The sequence below is a fragment of the Mastigoproctus giganteus genome, chromosome 13, assembly GCF_048544385.1.
Source record: "Mastigoproctus giganteus isolate SK-2022 chromosome 13, ASM4854438v1, whole genome shotgun sequence".
In the NCBI taxonomy this organism is placed as follows: domain Eukaryota; kingdom Metazoa; phylum Arthropoda; class Arachnida; order Uropygi; family Thelyphonidae; genus Mastigoproctus; species Mastigoproctus giganteus.
This window is the reverse complement of record NC_143587.1, coordinates 153119746-153136244: the sequence shown is the minus strand read 5'-3', so window position 1 is coordinate 153136244 and position 16499 is coordinate 153119746. Positions and strand designations below refer to the sequence as shown.

General features: G+C 36.9%; 1 protein-coding gene across 1 annotated transcript in view; it reads left to right on the top strand.

The window, feature by feature from the left end:
• Window positions 1-16499, top strand: part of Kpc1 (Kip1 ubiquitination-promoting complex subunit 1) — a 534039-nt gene that overhangs the window by 441944 nt on the left and 75596 nt on the right. The window contains exon 26 of the mRNA XM_090388154.1: window positions 7886-8025. Coding sequence (XP_090244280.1) covers window positions 7886-8025 — 140 coding nt within the window. The remainder of the gene's footprint in view (window positions 1-7885; window positions 8026-16499) is intronic.

Sequence of the window (16499 nt, the reverse complement as noted above, 5' to 3'; positions counted from 1 at the left end):
TGTTTCAGTATCGAGTGTTATCTACGAAATCCCTTTATATAACTTCCGTATCAAGTTAAGTATTAATTATTTATTTTTTACTAATTATTTATGTTACGTAACCCAAGTTGTTATATGTATAGTTAAAAGTACAATTTAATTGACAATGAAGTTCAACAAGATTAATTATCTGATTAATTGACAATATTATGTACTATACTATACTATATTAAGCTCATGCTATGTATTTCGAGATATTTTGTATCACGTTACAATGGCGGCAATTACGAACGGTAAACACGTGGATTTGATACCCTTTCCGATACTAAGTAATACCTACAAAATCTCTATCTAAGTTACTTTAATCTAAGTATCGTAAATAAAAATATAAAACTACTCTAGAAAATAAGTTAATATGCCAATTTAAGCTAATAAAACAGAAAATAAATCAGAAAAAACTTCTCTGTTCCAGGAGTGGCAAAAATGTAAGTCCGCACAGGATACTCTCGTTCTATAGGTGTTCTATAAGTTTGTAAGCAAACTTGTTCTTTGTTTGATCTTCTATCCAAACAGATGACAGCTGTTTCATCTCTTCCAGTTCATGTCTTGACAATGGATTTTGTTAATCTTTGAGTTGTTCCTGCTAGGAAAGTTGTTTTTATTTTCTCTGCATTCTTTCTAATTCTTGGCTTTGCCTCATTTAGGCCTGTACCATGTGCAATATCACATGGGCTTTCATTTCGCTCAAAGTGTTTCACAATTTCATATTTTTTTTTCTATCGACAGTGTTGGACTGGCTATAAGCCTTACTGGGAAAACCCTGGTGGGCCGCAGGCCAGAAGATGACGGAGGCCGGTGTGATTTTGGCCATAAATGCTAGTATGAGGCTGCTACAAATTTTCCCGGGTAAGAATTTTTGACCCAGTCCACCTCTGTATATCAATATTGCTGTTCTTTTTCAATCTGAATCTGTAATGTCATCACCAGGATGCTTCCTTTTCACATCTTTTAAGTATTTTACTCATTTTTAGGGAATAAAGCACAATTACAAAATAAGGAGGCATGCTTGATACACATAAACAAAGCTGCACACGTGTAGCAACTGAATAAACAACACCGTAAAGGCAGAGAGACACCATTAACACCTCACTAGCTCACATTTTATTAAAGCACATTTCTGGTTGTTACTACCATAAAACAATAAAAACAATTTCCAATTGCGATTCTGTTAGTGGAATCTGTTATAAACGGGTAGTCAACTCGATCTAATTGCATTTGCGATAATTCCGATAGCTGGAATTGCATGGGTTTTTACATTATCATGGTGAAATGTGTTTCCCCTTCACTGATATAAAAAACATAAATACATTTTCAGAATCTTCTCTTCATTCCTATCGTGTTACGTTCAGTTGGGGTGATTCTGTGTTCGACTGCCATTTCTTGTAAACACAAAGGCAAATCGTGCATAAGCGAATTCGGTTCATATTATATAAGACATCGTTCCCCTATTTATAAATCATGTTTGATTGAATTAATATAGTGTAAATACGTGTTATATGAGGATTGACTGTATTGTATTGTAGTCAACTTCCTCCACCAAATGGAGTACAGAGATAGTTCAGTGTTACCTTGCAACCTGACCAGTCCTGACAGGTTGCAAGGTTCATTATTAATAATGACCAGTTTCGTTATTACGTTAACTTTCTGTGTCATGATTTTGCAATGGAGCAACGAATGCATATTAAATTTTGCTTTAAACTTGGAAAATCTACAACAGAAATAAATATATGAGATATTAAAAACTGCTTATGGCAATGAAACAATAAGTACCAGTGTGTTTGAATGGTATAAGTGGTTCAAAGATGGATGCGAGGTTGTTCACACTGACCCAAGAAGTGGCCATCCATCGAAGTCTCAAAATGAGGACAAAATTGCAGAAGTTCAGAAAATTGTGGCTCGAGATCGTTATTGACCCCCCCCCCCCCAAATGATGGCTGATGAGTTAGATATTAATAAGGAAATGATTCATAAAATTTTGCATGAAGATTTAGGGAAAGGATAGGTCTCTGCAATATTTGGGCTGCATTGCCTCACAGATGACCAGAAGCAAAGAAGAGTATCATGTTGCAAAGACTTGAGCATTTACTATTAGCATTAATAGAAGCATGTAATGCAAGAAAGTAAGCTTATACAGCATCAGCCAAAAAAAAAAAAAAAAAATTTTTCAAATTTCACCCATCCATTCCATCCAAATGTTTGTCTAGAATTTATTCATTAAATATATCTTGAATTTATTTAAGATGTCAACTCTATAACGACAGTTGAAAGTTTGTTACAGCAATCAACCACCCACTGGCTAAAGACAAATTTCCATGCATCTATTTTACAACTGTCTTTCCTCAGGTTGAATTTATATCCCCTCAGGCGATTAATTTGGGCAAGAGGAAGAATCCCATCACAATTGAGTTTGCTCAAACCATTCAAGGCCTTATACACCTCAAAAGATCACCTCGCAGGTGCCTAGTCTCTAGACACTGTAATTAGCTCGACTTAAGCCTTTCTTTGTAAGAGCAGCCATTTGTTCCATTCACTAATCATCTTGCCCTTCTCGTACTTGAACTTCTTCCTAAAATGAGGACTCCATACCTATGTACAGTACTCAAGGTGTAGCCTGACTATAGCCTTATACAAGGGGATAATCACTGCCTTCTCCCTATATATCATTGAAAAGACTCCATGAGCTACTCTTGCAGATCATCTGCTCTGCTCTGAAAACATCATATCTGACTGTGCAATTATCCCCAGGTCCTTTTCATTCTCCACCACCTGGAGTGTAGTACCACACAGTTGATACATTACTCTGAGGTTACTTCTACTCATATGCAGTACTTTACATTCGTCAACATTAAACTTTAGTTGCCACCTCTCAGCCCATCTTCTCAACTTTTATAGATCCTGTTGCAGTCGCATACTGTCATTAGTGTCATTAACAACCTTGCCAACATTCATGTCATCTGCATACTTAGACATTAAGCCTGATATACCTTCATCAATATCATTAATAAATACAGAAAACAACGATGGACCCAACACTGAACCCTAGAGGACTCCACTAATAATATTAGTCGACAAAGAGCATTGTCCATTGATTACCACTCTGTCTTCTCCCACTCAACCATCCCTTTATCCATAGCAGCAACTTGCCCTTAATGCCACATTGCTCCAAGTTGTACAGCAGTCTTCCATGTGCAACAGTATCAAAAGCCTTCCTAAGATCCAAGTATATGAATACAAAATTATTCTTTGCATCCAACTCCTTTGTGACCACGTCATAATATCCAATCAAATTGGTCAGACAAGACTTCTCCTTAACAAACCCATGCTGTGCCTGAAATATAACTGAAGTCTTGTCTAGATGATCGTGCAGTGCTTCTTCAACCAGTGCCTCCATTAATTTCCCTGGAACAGAAGTAAACTTACAGGTCTGTAATTACTTGTGTCACCCTTTGATCCTCCTTTGTGAATTGGGGTCACATTTGCACATTTCCAGTCCATGGGTGCCTCCTCCTCCTCCTCAGAGTCCAAGGAAGCTCTCATAATTATGGCTGAGTGTTTGCTTTCTTCATTTGCTGCCTCCTTTAATATAACTGGATAGATCCTATCCACCCTATGCCTTTCTTATTATTATTTTCAACAGTCTCTGCTCTGATTTGCTCTCAGTTATTACAAAATCATTTAGCTCACTACCAGAGTTGAATGTATCTCTGGCATTCCCCTCCTTCATGTTTAAACGATGATGCAAAATCCTCATTCAATTTGTTAGCTACCTGAGCAGCAGCATCAGCAGTTGAACCATCGATATCAAGTGGACCAATCTGATTCATCCCCTTCCTTCTAAATTTACATAAGTAAAGAACTCTTTGCTGTTTTTCTTTGCATCCTTTGCCAAAGATTTCACGTAATCTGCCTTTGCTTGCCTAACCTCCTCTGTGACTTGATTACAGACCAGCTTATATCTACAATAGGCTTCTGTCACCTGTTAATTTATTTAAACCAAAGCAAAAGAAAAAAAAAAAAAAAAAAGAGAGAGGGAAAAGTAGTAATGTATAAAAAGTAGGAAAATGTATAAAAAATTTAGAATGTTTAAATAAAAGGAAAATATATTTAAGATTACAAGATATGTATCCAGTATAATGAATTTATACTAGCGCTAACCTGAGACAATGCAGAGGCCAAAAAAAAAAAAAAATTTTCAATATGCCCTAACGAAATACAATAAATCCACAAAAGTATAACAGATAAATAAAGAATGATGAATAAATAAAACTAAAAATAGATAAAAGGGAAAAAATAGAAAAACAGACAACTATAGAGTCCAGTCTTGTCAGAAGGCCACTGAAAACTATATATATATATATATATAGAATCGTAATATTACTGCGTTTAAAATTTGCACTATTTGCACTATAACTTATCTAATTATGGTGTATATATATATATATATATATATATATATATATATAATTTTATGTTTCAATAAAAAGAAATGAAAGTATGCCAGTAGCGTGGCAGACCAGTAGAGCAAAGAAGAATTTAACTTGCAAAATTAAGAATAGAGTACTGTTGGGGAACATTATAAAATATTTTAGAAAATGAGTCCAAATTAAAAGAAAATTTGCACCCCCCCCCCATGCTAAACACCAGTTTCCCAAATGCGTGAAATATCACTATATGCAAATGTAACCAGCCAAATGTAATCACTATATGCAAATGTAATACATAAGAGTAGAGAAATAATACACCTGTGGCCATAATGCACCTCCCAAAGTTTTTTGCATTTTACTCTGATCCAAGCCCGAGGCAGGATTCGAACCCGCAACCTTTGGGTTACCAGGCAGGCACTTTACCCACCTGGCTAGCCCAGTCGGCATTGTACAGTTGTATATTATTTGGTGGGATTTCCACTACTTAGTTAGTAATCACTGTTCATGACTTCCGTTTAAGGTTCCTTTTTCGGAATGAGATTACTGTTGCTTTACTCTAAGTTTTTTCACACGTTTAGTTTGAATTTGCCCTCTCTTCTTTTTGGAATCCTGTACATATGGCTTTTTTCCTGGACTTATTAAGTGTGTCTCTTCCCTGATTACAACCACTAGGTTTGGCACTTTGCTTCCCTGACACCGGTCTATGATCTACTGTCTGTCTGTATGTAGCCCTGCATCATTTAACCAGGCCTTTTATTTGGTGAATAAATTTTATCATTGGACACAAATTCTTCTTCTTCAAGGTTTTTAATTCTGCCATCAAAAGTTTTTTGCCTGTTGATTTTTTTATCATGCTCTTCGATGGATTCACTAAACCTCCAATCAACCACAGCTGTGCCAAAATGTGCTTTTCTCTTTCTACCACGGGTTGTGATCTTGGAAATTTGGAGCCATAATCTATAAACACTGTTATTTGATCATCTAAATTTCACCGTAATTTATTCTTGTTCTATTTTCTGTTTCACATGTTCCTTCACATTTTGGTATGTTCAAGGCCTTCTGTCTGATGTTTCATGTTTTCAGGCCATCTTTCCCAAAATTTTTTTTCAACGATAGAGGTCATCTCTATCTGTTTTCTCTAAATCTTTAAAAACTCGGTGACTTGCATTGTTTCCCCCCTTTTGCTTCCTGGCTGTATACATCACTCCTCCGCTCTACTTAATGACTCCATGAAACATTTAGTTTTGGTTTTCAATTTCCCTTCTTCTCTACAAGCCTATGGTATTAACATCCATTTTTACTAACGCTTGCTTATACCAGAGCCCCTTTTTTAAGGTTGGGCCTAACACACCCAGTAAGTTCAGTATTTTTAATGACTTTTTCTACACTTTTTTTTCTTTCTACTGTCTTTAATTTTTTTCCCATTCGTAAACTATTAGTGCAATACGAGGGTGATACGAATGCTCCATCTATCCTAAATCCTATTGCTATTTTTGCCTTCTTTTGAACATCTTTTCTCCCCTTCCCTAGAATTTATCATTTCCTATACCATTTGCTTGTCTATACTTTTCATGCACTTCACATACATCTGTATTATATTCCATATTACCCTTTTGTAAATTTGTATATATTTGTATTTATTTTAATTTACATGTTTTACACTGCGTAGGGACTACCTTATCTACTAGTATATTACGATAAAAGGCTGCATATTTGCGCCCCCCCCATTTTCTAATACTGCAGACAAGTTTGGAAACGCAGTGCCTGATACATGGTCAGGAGTAGCCCCCTGATGAATTTCCTGGCTATGTATCATATTTTCATCTACTATATTCAGATTATGCATATTTGCCATCCCCTGATTCAACCTCTTGCCAAAATTGCCCTCCCATATCTGAATATAGTGTTGTTTATTTATTTATTTATTCCTTTTTTTTTTTTTCTCAGTCCCAGTTCATTTTTGCACTAAGTTTTTCAAATTCTTTCACCTGTTTAACCACTACATCACTTTCACTTTCTACTATCCCTTAAACTTCTCTTAGTTCTGGCACCTTGTGGACTTTTCATTTCCATTTTCACAGACACTTTATTTATTCTACAAACCACACATTATTTATATCCTTTTGCTTCCTCTACTGCTGCACTGAATGTTTTGGAGCATTATTTATTAGACATATAATAACTTTTGTTATTTTCCTTTTTTCTGCTTATTTTTGCTTCAACCGTTATATATTACTACTATATATATATATATATTGTTGTACTGTATATCTATATATATATAGTCTAGAAGTTTTGAGACTTTCCATACAGTGTTGCTATCAATAAACACAGCATAAAATTTGTTGCTAAATGGAAATTTCCATCTGCATTTTTGAATATGTAGAAGTTCATTAATCATTCAGTAAATGATCTTTGCTGTGTGAAATTTGACGTGCATTTATTTTATCACAATTTCTCAGTGTAAAAAGTGCCAAATTTAAAATCCCATACAATTTTCAGTTTCAACAGTGCTTAAGGAAATCTTGTGAAATGTTAGAAATGATGCATCACATTTACAGAATGGATTCTCCATTTCATACTACCATGTTTTAATGGCAAAGTAGATCCAGTGAGAAAGTTTAACACATGATGACTATGTTGGAAGACCTTTAACTGCTAATATACCTGAAAAGGAAAAAATGCAGCAGCAAGAAACACAGCCAAGCAACTTATGCATGCATCAAAACCATTGTGTCACTGTTATACACTTGCAGAGGCTTCAACCATTTCACACAGAGGCTGTCATGGAAATTTGAAAGTGCATCTGGTTGCTCAATTGTGGTGCCCCAGCTGCTTACTGATGATCAATGCAGTGAACAGATGACAATTTATGGATCCAACAATGATCTGTTATTCCCAGAGTCCATCATTCCTGGGGATATGGCTTGATGTTTTCTCTTTGACCCACAAATGAAGTGAGTGAATTATTGACTTGGAAATAACCTCATTTTCTACAATCAAAAAAATTTCAACAATCCAGCTCAAAAGAGAAGGCAATATCAGAAATTTTTTGATAGTTGTAGTATTGTACACTATGAATTTTTTCATTGAGGTGCCACTCTGAATGTGGAAAGAAATGTACAGGTTGCAGCAGATGAAGTTATTGATGCAAATCAAGATGCTCTCTGCACTATCTAGCTATAGCAGTTCCAGAATTGCTATCAGCAATTGTATAAATACCAACAGTAGCAGAAGTGCATTGCTTCAAGGAAGAGTACTTTAAGATCAGCTGTGTCTAGGTCTTAGTTATGTTTAATATGGTAATCCAGAAGCTTATGATTGTGCCATGTACTTTGTATTAAGTTTAATTGATATATAAATCCCTTTATTCTGTTATCTGCTGTAAAATTTATGTTCTCTTGAATATTTAATTTTTTCAGAGCCATGTCCGTCTATGCTGTTTCAACAGCACATAGCAAGTTGGCTTCATGATAACCTAGACGCTTCTGCTTCCTTTCTAGGCAGTGTTTTAACACAGCTGAACTGGGCTTTTTCAGAATTTATTGGAATGTTGCAAGAGGTAAAAGCAATAATAACTTGTTTTTTTTTTGTTTTTTTTTTCCCAAATTATAATTTTTTGATTTATATAGAAAATTCATACTTGAAATATGTCAGATGTTTTTTTTTTTTTTTAATTCTTAAGTGAAATTAGTGTGTGATTTACACCTTTAATGTCAGATGTAAATTAAAGATGTAAATTATACATTAATTTCACTTAAGAATTAATGAAAAAAGGATTTTCTACATTATTTTTATTTTTTATAAATTTGTATAATTCTCTGATTTATATAGCAAATTCACACATGAAATGTGTCATATAAAATAAAGATGTCAATTATGTGGTTACAAAGGAACTGGATGCAAAAAATAATTTTGATATCATATATTTGGATTTCAGGAAAGTTTTTGACACTGTTGCACATAGAAGACTATTATACAAATTGGAGCAGAATGGTATTAAGGGTAAGTTGCTACAATGGATAAAAGGATGGTTGAGTGGGAGAAGACAGAGGCTGCTCTTCGTGGACTAATGTTATTAGTGGAGTCCCACAGGGTTCGGAGGCCACTCCGTAGCCAGGTGGGAAGGAGCAGCAGTGCGTAGCACATGCTTCTTGATTAGACCGGGGTTCGAGCCCATCACCACCAAATATGGAGGATGCGGAAAGGTCAGGGAATGACCACCGCATATCCCAGAGCAATATGGCCTTAGTTGCTAATGCTCCTAAAAACCAAATAACAAACAAACAAACAGGGTTCGGTGTTGGGTCCACTGTTGTTTTTTATATTAATCAATGATATTGATGATGGTATATCAGGCTTAGTGTCGAAGTTTGCAGATGATACAAAGGTTGGCAGGGTTGTTAATGACAGTAATGGCAGTGTGCTACTGCAACAGGATCTAGAAAATTTGGGCAGATGGGCTAAGAAGTGGCTGTTATGTTGTTTGGTTTTTAGGAGCATTAGCAACTAAGGCCATATTGCTCCGGGATATGCAGTGGTCATTCCCTGACCTTTCCGCATCCTCCGTATTTGGTGGTGACTGGCTTGAACCCCGGTCTAATCAAGAGGCGTGTACTACGCGCTGCTGCTGCTCCATCCCACATGGCTACGGAGGCACCTAAGAAGTGGCAACTGAAGTTTAACCTTGACAAATGCAAAGTACTGCATATGAGTAGAAGTAACCCCAGAGAAACGTACCAACTGTGTGGTACTACACTTAAGGTGGTAGAAAATGAAAAGGACCTGGGAGTAATTGTGCAGTCAGATGTGAAGTTTTCTGAGCAATAGCAATGGTTAGGCCACGCCTTGAGTACTGCGTACAGGCCTGGAGGCCTCATTTTAGGAAGGATGTAGATTTGCTTGAGTGTATACAGAGAAGGGCAACAAGATTGGTGAGGGGAAATGAAGGGATCCTCTTACCAAGAGAGGCTTAAGTTCTGCAAATTGCAGTGGCTGGAGACTAGGCACCTGCGCGGTGATCTGATTGAGGTGTATAAGGCCTTGAATGGGTTGAGCACGCTGAATTCTGATGGGATCCTTCCACTTGTTCAGATTACAAACCTAAGGGAGCTTAAATTCAAATTAAGAAAAGACAGATGTAGAATAGATGTGCAGAAATTTGTCTTTAGCCAGCGGGTGGTTAATTGCTGGAACAAACTTCCATCTGTCGTTGTGGAAGTTGATAGGTTAAATAAATTTAAGGAGGAACTGGACAGGCATTTGGAGGGAATGGTGTGAGTTTTTTTTTTTTTGGCTGATTCTGCATAATCTCATACACTTGCTTTCTTCCATCACACGCCACCACCACTACTACTATTATGCAACAATTTCACTTAAGAAATAGTTAAAAAAGTATATCCAATGAAGGGCCATTCCAGAGCATAAGGTTGAACTCGCAAATCATAGATAATTATAGAAGTTATTTAGGTCAAGTGGTTCTGAAACTGTTTGTGAATTAAGTGCTTTTAAATGCATATCAGTAGTGGCAGTAAGCCTTTATTTCATGCTTTTACCTTTATTTTTCCTTTGGTTAATTTCATATTAATATTTAATTTGCTACATATTAAAAAATTAAATTCGTGTATAAAGAATTTACATATAGTGTGTGCGCTTGGTGCGTGCAATGCATAGCTTCCAACTCTCCAGATTTATGAGAATCCATTGTTTTTACTTTATTTGATCCATTCTGTCTCACTTCTCTATTGTAATATCGTTGACAACAAGGAATTCTCTGTCTTTTGGCAAAAACTCAATTTTTCTGCATCTTTTTATTTTCAAAAAAAAAAAAAAAAAGTAAAACCCATAGTAAAACTGTTAAATTTAGAATGTTTTAAAAATTTTCCAATTTTTTATTTTCATTAACAAATAAGCTGTCAACTGCATTAGTATACATTACAAAATAGAAATAATAATGCCATTGTTCTCAGTAATGCACAGTTATTTCATAATACTTACATGATGTGAAGCTAAATTAATGTCTTTCAGTAAGGTTCTAAAGAAATATAGTGCAAAATTTCAGAAGACATGTATACAAGATTTTCCATGAATTGTAAAATCTGAAAAAGATAACATGTTTAATAATGTTGTGCATGTTGGCACTAATGACATCAAGAGTAGGAGATCTGCAGATTTACTTAACAAGTATAGGTCAATGCTGAAAAAAAGTAAAAAGTTGAGTTATTTGAAAGTGTCTGCAATTCTCCCAGACACGATAGGAGGGAGTATATGATGAGAGCCTTGTCAATCGATTCGGGCCCTGGAGGAATTGTGCAAGGCTCATGGGTAGAAATTTTCCCAGCGTGGTCTTTGCTTGTTAACAGGAGACCCTGTTTCTACAGGGATGGGATACACTTAAATAGAAGGGGGGGGGTGCAAGAGCGTTTGCTGATGCTATCAAGGCAGCATTAGGTGGGTCAAAAAACTGCGAAATTGGAGGGGATTCACAAACTAAAAGGATAATAGTACAGCAGTCAGAGGTGAAAGTGATTCTTGCACTGCTTCTATTAGAATGAGCAGGAGCTTCGAGGTTAGGGTGCTGGGGGCTTCAGGAACTGGCGAGAGTCATCATGAAACAAACAAATACATGGGCTGTGTTAGGGTAACTAAGAATAAGAATAGGTGCATGTATACTTACTTGTACACCAATGCTCGAAATATAGTAAATAAATTTTAAGAATTTGAAGTGCTGGTCAAGACATCAAATGCAGATATTGTTGGAATATCAGAGACATGGTGTCACCAGATATAAGCAGTGCAGAACTGGAAGTTGGGGAGTACAATGTGTACGGAAAGGATAGGAAGGGAGGAGGGGTTATGCTGTTAATTAAGAAAAACATAAAATCTAAGGAAGTGCATCCAGTTGAGTAGGACTCAACTGGATGCACTTCCTTATGCAATGATGAGAGTAGGACTGTGTTATAGGCCTAATGACTCTAATGAGTACAATGAACAATTGTACAGAGAAATAGAATGGGCCTGTAAATCAGATTGTGTTATAATGGGGGATTTTAACTTCTCGGATAATGACTGGAACTTGTGGATTGGTCACTTGCACACTAGCAAGATGTTTATGTATTTATTGGATGATTGTTTTCTACAGCAGCATGTTCGGGAAACAGCTAGAGGGAGTAATACTCTTGATCTGATTATCAGTAGTGATTATTCGTGTATAAAGAATTTACATATAAACGAACCACTAGGTGGCAGTAATCACAGTGTACTGATGTGGGATTTACTTAAAGATATAATTATCACCAGGGGAAGAGGGAAGGGTTTTTGCTTCTGTAAAGGTAACTACAGTGGTTTTAGACACTTCTTAAATTCTGTACAGTGGGCAAACTGATGATGTCACCAACAGCAAATTCTAAGTGGGAATCATTCAAAGAACTAATCATGGAAGCTACTAGGCTTTTCATACTGATTAAGAAATATTGTTCAAGGTTTAGACCTAAATGGATGTTAGTTGAACTAATGCGACTCGTCGCAGAGAAGAAAAATGCATGGGATGCATATAAATTATCAGAAGCCTATGGCAGATATAAGCTAGTCTGTAATCAAGTTACAAAGGAGGTTAGGGAAGGGAAGGGAAGGCAGATTACAAGAAATCTTTGGCAAAGGATGCTAAGAAAAACAGCAAGGACTTCTTTACTTAAATGAACTCCAGAAGGAAAGGGATGGATCAGATTGGTCCATTTGATATTGATGATCCTTCTCAGATAGCTGATAATCTGAATGAGTATTTTGCATCTACATTCACACATGAGGAGTTATTTGTGGGGGAAAATGCCAGAAGTTTATCAAACTGTAACAGGGTGCTTAATGATTTTGTAATAACTGAGAGCAAAGTGGAGGAGAAATTGTTGAAGTTAAACATAAGAAAGGCACGTGGGGTGGATGCGATCTATCCAGTTATATTAAAGGAGGTGGCGAAGGAAGTAAGCAAACCCTCAGTCATAATTATAAGAGCATCCTTGGACTTGGGGGAAGTCCCCATGGACTGGAGACGTGCAAATGTATCCATAATTCAAGAATTGGGATCTAATGGTGACATGATTAATTACAGACCAGTTCTTTATTACCCTCTGTTCCACAGAAAATAATGGAGTCACTGGTTAAAAATGCATTACTGGATCATATAGACTAGACTGCACTGATAATAAAGGCAGAGCATGGGTTTGTTAAGGGAAAATCTTGACTGACAATTTTGATTGGATACTATAATATTGTTACAAAGGAACTGGATTCAGAAAATAATTTTGATGTCATATACTTGGATTTCAGGAAAGCTTTTGACGCTGTTTTGCATGGGTGACTACTGTACAAATTGGAGTATTATGGTATTGTGGATAAATGAGTGGTTCAGTGGGAGAAGACAGAGGGTGGTAATCAATGGGTGCTGCTCTTCGTGGACTAATGTTATTAGTGAAGTCCCCCAGGGTTCGGTGTTGGGTCCACTATTGTTTTGTATATTTATCAATGATATTGATGAAGGTATATCAGGCTTAGTGTCAAAGTTTGCAGATGATACAAAGGTTAGCAGGGTTGTTAATGACAGTAATGGCAGTTTGCTCTGCAACAGGATCTAGAAAATTTGGGCAGATGGGCTGAGAAGTGGCAACTGAAGTTTAACATTGACAAATGCAAAGTACTGTATATGGGTAGAAGTAACCCCAGAGAAACATACCAACTGTGTGCTACTACACTTAGGGTGGTAGAAAATTAAAAATAGACCTGGGACTAATTGTACAGTCAGATATGAAGTTTTCTGAGCTATGCAGACAGGCTGCCAGAGCAGGTCATTGGGTATTGTCAATGATATATAGGAATTTTTTTTAAGGAAGACTAAATGCAACAGGACATAATATTTTTAGAGTTTTAATTATCTATATATTATAGGTATAAAAACACCATAGACAACTCTTAAAGGAAAAAACTACTATAGTAGTGTAAAGGGCATCATTTCAACTGTATCTCATATTGTGCTCATCCTTCACAACGAGTTACCATGTATTGCACTACCTCCAATAAGTAATACTTCATTAATAGAGAAAACTATTGTTACTTATTCTCAGTATTTTCATTGGTGGGTGGGGCAGGCCAGGGAGCCTGGCCTGCCCACCCACCAATGAAAGGCCAACAAGCCTTGAAATGGTGCCACTTACTTATTCTCAATGAAATGGTGGCACCATTTCACTGAGAATAAGTAAGAATAGTCTTCTCTGTTATTGAAATGTTATTCAAGGTAGTGCAATACATGGTAACTCATTCTGGATGAGCACAATATGAGATACGGTTGAAATGATGCCCTTTACACTTCTATTGTAGTTTTTTTTCCTTTAAGAGTTGTCTATGGTGTTTTTGCACCTATATTATATAAGGAATTTTTCTAGTAGGGAAAAGGTGATTATCCCCTTGTATAAGGCAATGGTCAGGCCATGCCTTGAGTACTGTGTACAGAAAAGGGCAGCAAGATTGGTGAGGGGAACAAAGGGGTCCTCTTACCAAGAAATGCTTGAGTTCTGGAATTGCAGTGGTTAGAGACTAGGCACCTAAGAGGTATATAATTCCTTGAATGGGTTGAGTATGCTGAATTCAAATGGGATTCATCCACTTCCTCAGATTACGAACCTGAGGGGGCATAATTTCAAACTGAGGAAAGACAGTTGTGGACCAGATGTTTGGAAATTTGCCTTTAGCCAGCTGGTTGTTAATTGCTGGAACAAACTTCCATCTGTCATTGTGGAAGTTTATATCTTAAATAAATTTAGTGAGGAAGTGGACAAACTTTTAAAGGGAATGGATGTGTGAAATTGTTTTTTTTTTTGGCTGATGCTACATAAGCTCATATACTTGCTTTCTTGCCTCACATGCCTCCATTACTACTACTACTACTACTACTCTACATCATAACACTCGTATATAAGGGATACGAAATTTGAATATGGTGATTGCAACATGTACGAAAAAGATATACAATATATGGGGGAGGAATTGGAGTTTTTTTTTCTTTTTAAGAAGCTATACAATATCATATCTCCTTGTTTATTATATATGTATAGCTTCTTAAAAAGAAAAAAACTCTAATATCCTTATAGGTAAAACTATAAGGATATTTTATTGCTATAATTTCATGTATGCCAAAAGAAAGCTGAGATATATAAACTGTTATAAACTTGCAGAAAGATATTTGATTAGCAAAAAAGAATTATATGCTTACATTGTTGTTAATTGTTATGCTATTATTATAGTTATTGATTTTGCAACAAACTCCACCATTCTAATGTGGAAAGTGCATTGTTGTTATGTGCCTGACACATGCTATTTAAAAATGTATTAGCATTAGCATTAGTAGAGGCATTTGATGCAAGAAAGCAAGCTTATGCAGCATCAGCCAAAAAAAAAAAAAAAACCCACTTCCACTTCACCCCTCTGTTCGTTCAAAATACCTGTCCAGCTGAGCCTTAAACTTATTTAGGCTATCAACCTCCACCACAAGGGATGGCAGTCTGTTCCACCAACCAACCACCCGCTGGCTAAAGGCAAATTTCCGCACGTCTATCCTCCATCTGTCTTTCCTCAATTTGAATTTATGCCCTCTCAGGTGATTTTTCTGAGCTAGAGGAAGAATCCCATCAGCATTGAGCATGCTTAAACCATTCAAGGCTTTATACACCTCTATCAGATCACCTCGCTGGTGCCTACTCTCCAGACGCTGTAATTTGCAAAACTTAAGCCTTTCCTCGTAAGAGCACCCCTTTGTTCCATTCACTAATCTTGTTGCCCTTCTCTGTACTCGTTCCAGCAGCTCTACATCCTTCTTGAAATGAGGCCTCCAGACCTGTATACAGTACTCTAGGTGTGGCCTGACCATTGCCTTATACAATAGAATAATCACCTCCTTATCCCTGCTGGAAAAATTCCTGTATATCATTGACAATACTCCATGAGCTACTCTTGCAGCCCGTCTGCACTGCTCAGAGAACTTCATATCTGCCTGCACAATCACCCCCAAGTCCCTTTCATTCTCTACCACTGTCAGTGTAGTACCACAGAGTTGATACGTTGCCCTGGGGTTGCTGTTTCCCATGTGTAGTACTTTACATTTGTCAATGTTAAACTTCATTTGCCACCTCTCAGCCCATCTGCTCAACCTTTCCAGATCCTGTTGCAGCAGTGTAGTGTCAGTAGTGTCCTTGACAACCCTGCCAACCTTTGTATCATCTGCAAACTTGGACATTAAGCTTGATATACCATCATCAATATCATTTATAAATACAGAAAACAATAATGGACCCAACACTGAGCCCTGAGGGACTCCACTAATAACATTAGTCCGCGATGAGCAGTGTCCATTGATTACCACTCTCTGTCTTCTCCCACTCAACCACCCCTTTATCCATAGCAGCAATTTGCCTCCAATGTCACACTGCTCCAATTTGTGTAGCAGTCTTCCATGAGCAACAGTATCAGAAGCCTTTCTAAGATCCAAGTATATAATATCAAAGTTATTCCCTGCATCCAGTTGTTTTGTGACTGCATCATAGTATCCAATCAAGTTGGTCAGGCAAGACTTCCCCTTAACAAAACCATGCTGTGTCTGAGCTATAACTGAAGTCTTGTCTAAATGATCCTGCAGTGCTTCTTTAACCAGTGCCTCCATTAATTTTCCTGGAACAGAAGTTAAGCTCACAGGTCTATAGTTACTTGTGTCAGCCTTTGATCCTCCTTTGTGAATTGGGTCACATTTGCACATTTCCAGTCTATGGGTACCTCCCCTGAGTCCAAGGAAGCTCTCATAATTATGGCTAAGGGTTTGCTTACTTCCTTTGCTGCCTCCTTTAATATAACTGGATAGATCCCATCCACCCCGGGTGCCTTTCTTGTGTTTATCTTCAACAGTTTCTCCTCCACTTTACTCCCAGTTATTTCAAGATTCTGTAGCTTACTGCTAGAGTTGAATACACCTCTGGCATTCCCCTTGCTGAATAACTCCTC